This window comes from Neltuma alba, unplaced genomic scaffold (genome assembly GCF_004799145.2).
Source record: "Neltuma alba isolate B1F8T4 unplaced genomic scaffold, ASM479914v2 tig00008233_pilon, whole genome shotgun sequence".
NCBI lineage: Eukaryota > Viridiplantae > Streptophyta > Magnoliopsida > Fabales > Fabaceae > Neltuma > Neltuma alba.
In genome coordinates this window covers 49937-56277 of record NW_021634975.1, presented here as the reverse complement: position 1 = coordinate 56277, position 6341 = coordinate 49937, and the positions used below count along the sequence as shown (strand labels likewise).

The following is a 6341-nucleotide window of genomic DNA, read 5'->3' as shown; positions in this document are numbered from 1 at the left end:
TTTTGAACAACCTTCGAGATCAACTTCTGCAAGATGTATGGCCTTGGAAAAATTTGGCAGCTCAATCAAGTCTTTTGATTCACGAAGATCTATTCTGCTTAAATTCACAAGATTCTGTGAAAAATAAATTACACCTGCCAGATTAGTGGCAAAAACAAAGGTAACTGCTTTCTCTCTTTTTTTTTTAAGACGTTAACAAATTTTTTTTTAATAAAATTAGTAAGTCAAAAGTTTTACGATTTTCTAAAATTAGACCTAATCATCAGTAATCTTTTATAAATATCAGTGTGATGATGAAAGACAAATGCATTTTTTCAGCATGGGTTGTTAATCTTTCATTAAATATTTCAAGAGACTGAAGAGAGAGTACATAATAAAATTTTTTCAATTAGTATATTAATAATGTTTTCTAGGAAAATAAAAAGGAAAAAAATTACCTGCTCTCCTTCCCAAAGTTTTGTCAAATTGCTGTTGGGCATGTTTATTTCAACAAGATTTTCATACTTGAATTTTGTCGGCAAGGCCTTTAAAGGGCATCCCACCCAATCCAGTAGCATGAGATTTCTTGGCAAAGACTTCATACGAGAAGAAACTTTTAACTTCTTCCTGAACTGACCATTAAAATTTCCATAAAATTTAAGAAACTTTAGCTTGGGCATTAAACAAAGGGCTTCAATAATTATGTACATCTCTTCAACTTCCGAAAGGTCCATAATCATGCCTTCAATGGCTGCACTCACCTAACAAGCAAAAAATAACAACATTATATAAATCAAATAGGAATTTGAAATTCAACAATTTTTTTTAATAAAACATTTAGAAATTTCACTCTTACCATTTTTTTCTTTAATATTTCAGAATTATTCTTGAAAATCCATAATATATTGCACTTGTTAGGAACACCCTCTAATGATTCGTCACGGACAATTTCTCTACCCATTTCTTTTATCAGATGGTGCATACCTATTCTTTTCTTATGAACATCTAAAAGAGCTTTCTCTTCAAGTCTTTTCAATCCAATATCGGTTGAATAACCACATGCATTTAACATGTGTTTTACATCCTCAATATTATAATTATCAAAGAAACATGCGATGTGCATGAAAATATTTCTCTCTTCCTTATCAAGTTCTTCGAAGCTCGATTTGAGGATATGATTAATTTGTACACAAGGAAATTTTTGAAGCTTGTCCAATTGGCTTTCCCATGCTTCTTGATTTTTGCCATTCAAGAGTGAGCCTAAAACCTTTAGCGCCAATGGATTTCCATCTGCATATTGAATCACTTTTTTTGCTAGCTTTTTTATCTTCTTGTCAGCATAGTTGTTTCTGAAGGTATTGATGGAGAATAGGTCAAAAGCTTCATAAGAATTCAAATGATCAAGAACATATATATCAACCACTTTTATACCATCAAGCACATGCCTATCTCTGGTCGTTATCAAGATTTTACTACCTGATCCAAATTCATATCTTCCAACTAAATTTTGTAATTGCTCAACATCATCAACATCATCAAGCACAATGAAAACTTTTTTCCGATCAAGTCTACTACTCATGGCATAAGGATCTAATGCATCAAGCATGCCAATGTGAGATTCTTTCTCCCCTGATAACTTCAAAATAAGTTTTCCCCTCAAAGCATCTATTCCATGTCTCCTTGATTCTTCCCTTACATTAGCCAAAAAGCAAAACCCATCATATGTAAAACACAATTTGTTAAACAATGCTCTTGCAAGAGTTGTTTTGCCCACACCGCCCATGCCCCAAATGCCAATGAATTGGCAACCATCATTATTTGAACCTTTACACAACAATGATTCTACAGCCGCCATTCTTTTCTGAATTCCAATCAAGCCTTTCAGATTATCTTTACTTTGATACATATAGTCCAACTTCTGCTTAACAAATTTCACTATGTTTGTAATTAGCTCTGCTTCATTCCTGCACATTATTGGAAAAGTAAAGACAATTTGATCCCGCATTATCTATTCAAATTTTTGAACTATTCCTAATAAAGCACAACTTTCAAGAATTGCCAATTCTTAAAATTTGTTAAAATAGTTGTCTTGAGAAACATTACTAGCTAGATGACTTATACAATATATATATATATGAAATAGCGATTTGGATTAAAATATGATAAAATTAAAATAAAGTTGATGGGCCTATATATAGTGGACTGGTTAAGCAGAGTGTGTATAAGATAATCTACTCCCATTATCATTATCAACTTTCATCAGATGCTCAAAGATTGATTTTACTTAGCTCCGTGCATTATAAGAGAAATATCATAATATGTATAGTTACCTGTCGGGGCTACAATGCCAACCGGATAAATTGGCAGCATGAGTGAGAGCCTCCCTCCACTTGTGCCGTTGTTGCGTGTTGATGCCTTTGTGCTCATGTTTTTCAAATGCTTTCTGGTAACTCCCAGATTGCTTCCTCACGGCTGAAGGATCTACTCGATAGAACACAGGTATAACAAGGTGACCTTGATTTCTGCAGAAGTCTAATATTTTGCCAAGTTCCTTCAAGCACCACGTGGAAGATGCATAGTTTTCTGAGAACACCACAAGGAACATAGTTGAATCTTCAATGGCTTTCTCAAGAGATGGCCATACCTCGTCTCCTTTCTCGAGTCTGTCATCGATGTATGTATATATTTGTTTTCCACGAAGAGCATAATAAAGATGGCTTGTGAAATTCAAGCGGGTGTCCTCACCTCTAAAGCTAATAAAAACATCATATTTCTTGGGGGATTGAGAAGATGGAGTAGAGGAAGAAGATGAAGCCATATCAGATCGCCTGGCCACAATATGCAAAAGAGAATTGGGACTGCTTTCAATTCAGATCCAAGAATTTGTAATAGGAAACAAACCGGCCGAAGGGGAAGATAAGGTTGCAGTGAAGTAGGTTGGGTAAATTAATGAATCAGTGGCTCTTAAATTTCAGAGGAAGGGAAAGACAGCACTAAATGAAAAAGCATAGTACAGAGAGCAAGGAAATTACTCCGACACTTTTCCCGAAATGTTGATCAAATTATTGTAGTTTTTTCACTTTTCACCCGGGCAGCACTGGACATGATAGAGTAAACCCAAAAAGCAAGTTAGAAAGTGGGAACTGGCTTCTTTTCCTTTCTCCTTTTCATCCGCTGCCCTCGCTACTTAAAACTAGAGTGACACTAAATGCTTTCTTTTCAGACTAGTGAGGCTTATTTGTATCCGCATTTGATAAGTGTTTATAATTACTTTTATATAAATTAAGAAAAAATTCTACTCACATACTTATAACGTATTTTCTGAATTACAATTAAAAAACTGTTTATAAATTATTCTAAATAAGCTATATTGAGAAAATATTTGACAATACTAAATGCTTATTTGAAAAAAAATGAAAAGAAGGTTTTACCTCACCTATTCTACACCAAAACAGTGTAGTTTGAAATAAAGAAGGGCAGCCAAGGCAAAAAGGAGAGAAGTTGGTTCCGAGAAAGTTCACACACAACATAGTATCACTGACACGTGGTATTGGTCATTGACGCATTTGTATGCATATGTGCATCTAATTTGTATTAAATATAATAAAGTAAAATAAAAGAATTATTTTTTTACCTTAATGCCAAGGTAATTAGTTTCATTTAATTTGTTTTCAGATTTGTGAAAACTTAAGTTCGTTTATAGCTGCAGATAGTTATAGCTATAATTAAAGGTGAAACAGAAAACTGGGGAATAACTATGTTTTAATTAACGTAACCCGAATTATTGCCAGTCGTTTCTAAAATTACTGGTATAGTTTCTTTTTTAACCAGAAAATTACTGGTATGTATTCCCTTTAGCCTTCATCCCTTACTAATCACGTAAGGAGAAGTTACAGAAAATCGCTCCTAAATGACTTGCCGGCATGATTGGTCGGATTACCTTATTTTAAAGAGAAGAATTTAAATTCATAAAACATACAAATAATGTAAGGTAATGTAGACTTTATACCTTTGAAGGTAATGTAGTGTAAAAATAATTTTTTATAATTAGTCTGTCCTTATTTATTATCATGTAGACTTTATACTTTTGAAGGTAATGTAAGGTAATGTAGTGTATATTAAACAATAATAAAATTTAAAATTAGAGGTGAATTTAATGTCTAAAAAAAAAGTAACAATAAATTGATAAGGATGACTTTAATTGGTTGGACTTTGCAGGGGTTAAAATAATATTACTCCCACGCATTATTACGGAGCAAATTATACGGAAAGGGGGAAAGAAAAGTAAAGTGCCAGAAATTCTTGATCTGGGAAAGTGCCAGAAATTCGAAGGCCCACACACATGGCTTGACACTCAAAAAGAGTTAAAGACACTCCCAGATAGTGACATGACTCATTTTGGAAATACTGAGATGCTTCATTTTGGAGTATTTTTTTTAAAAAAAATAACGAACAAAAAAGTTAGAAATTAGTAAATATTAAATAAAAAATATCAACAAGAATTTATTGTCATTCACAAATTTAATATTATCAATGTTAAATAAAGTGTTGTTACCAAGTCTGATTTTGTATTTATTAATTTCCAGTTTCTTTTTTTTTTTTTGCCTAAATATATTTATAAAATAAACGTTCTTTTATTTACAAAATAAAACATAAATCACAGCAATTTAAAGGACATTATTTGACTCTCCAAAGATTTTCTTTTACCAGTCTCGACTTTTTAACTTTATGAACCCCATATGAAGAACGCGAGGTCCAAATGCAAGGTCATACAAAGCTAAATGTACCGGGAACTTATATAAACTAAAATAATACTCCCTCCGTTCCTTATTATAAGAGACGAATAACCGAATTACGTTGATCAAAAAAACAGTTAAAATTAGTTAAGAACAATCAATGTGTAAAAAGTATAATTTCTTTTCCAAAAATACCCTCATTAATAAGGAGAGAAAACATGAGAGAAAACAATAGTAAACTATTAAAAGAAAGAGAAGTGGGAAGGAGAGAAAGTGTGAGTTGGAGACAATAAATATGGGTAAAATAGAAAATCAACACAAAAAAGTAGAGACAACTTTTAAGTGTCTCTTATATATAGGAACATGCCATAAGCATCAAATGTCTCTTATAATAAGGAACGGAGGGAGTAACAGTTATTAAATTAAGAACTCCTAAGGAATTAACTACACACAGTCTTCCGCCTATCCTCATTTTGTTTGTTGCTTATGCTATCAATTTTATTGAAAAAAAAATCTTAAATTAATTGTATGCATGTCATCATACAACATAAGGATGCCCTAATTAGTACGTAAAAACAAAAAAGGAGTACTATGAACAAAAATCATGTGTGCGCGTATATAACTACTAAAACAAGAGCATACATACCTTTTTAAGGTGGAGGGGGTCATGCACATATGAAGTGGGCAGAACATTCAGCTTGAGAGCTTTAAAACTCAAAATCATTTCTTCAAATTCATCCAAAATGTGATATATATATATATATATATATATATATATTCTTTGTGAAAGGAGCAAACCCCATTGCAGTAGAGTTGGGATGTGGATGCCAATGCCAATTTAATTTGTTTAATGTAATCTTGATGCTCAGATGTCGGGCAGGAAGCCAAGCAAGCATATTGACCATCAATAAACCATTTGGCATCGATGCATGTCGTCGGTGATGATTTAGAAATAATGGCGCAGAAAATGAAACCGCCATCCCAAGTTTGGGGAATCGAATTGAGACCTACAGTTACCAAAGACTGTGTAGTCCTATGCATGAACCACTTTGGAATTCTTTCTCCTGGATATTTCATTATAGCCATGTCCTAAATGGCTTTATCTATCTCAAGTAGAACTTTTGCCTCAGCAACTTTGATTGATCGTCGATCCAACTTCATGCAATTTGTGAACATAAAGTAAGGATATGGTTCATCTGCATCATCATCATCATAATCTTCTTTTCCTTCTTCACCTTCGGTCGTCAAAGGTAAATGTCGTAGGGTCCCAAGGGATGGGCAGTTCTTGCTGGACAGTGATAAGATAGAGGGAGGGAGTTCTGGTAGAGATCGAAGCCTTTCACATCCATCCAAATAAAGATGTTGCAGGCTCGAAAGAAGTTTGATGCTTAAAGGCAAGGTCTCCATGTTAGTCCTTGAGAGATCTAACTCACGTAATGAAGACAACAAACTGATATTGTCAGGTAGTTCAAATAATTCACGGTGGGAGTTTTAATATGTTTATGCTACATACGGATAGTTAGACGTATGAAGGGAGGAAAAGATACAATCGGCTTTTTTTTGTTTTAAGAAAAAGTTTAGATGAGTTGGGTACCAGGAGCTTACTAGGGTTAGAACATATCTCTG

General features: G+C 33.4%; 1 protein-coding gene across 1 annotated transcript; it reads right to left on the bottom strand.

Moving 5' to 3' along the window:
- Positions 1-11: 11 nt before the first annotated feature.
- On the bottom strand, positions 12-2842 carry LOC114753882 (disease resistance-like protein DSC1; the record flags this gene model as incomplete). Its single annotated transcript, XM_028942586.1, has 4 exons — positions 2310-2842; positions 836-1943; positions 438-740; positions 12-114 (listed from the first exon to the last, which is right to left on the bottom strand). Coding segments are annotated over exons 1-4 (2002 nt in total), but the record flags the coding sequence as incomplete, so codon positions are not given.
- Positions 2843-6341: the final 3499 nt, after the last annotated feature.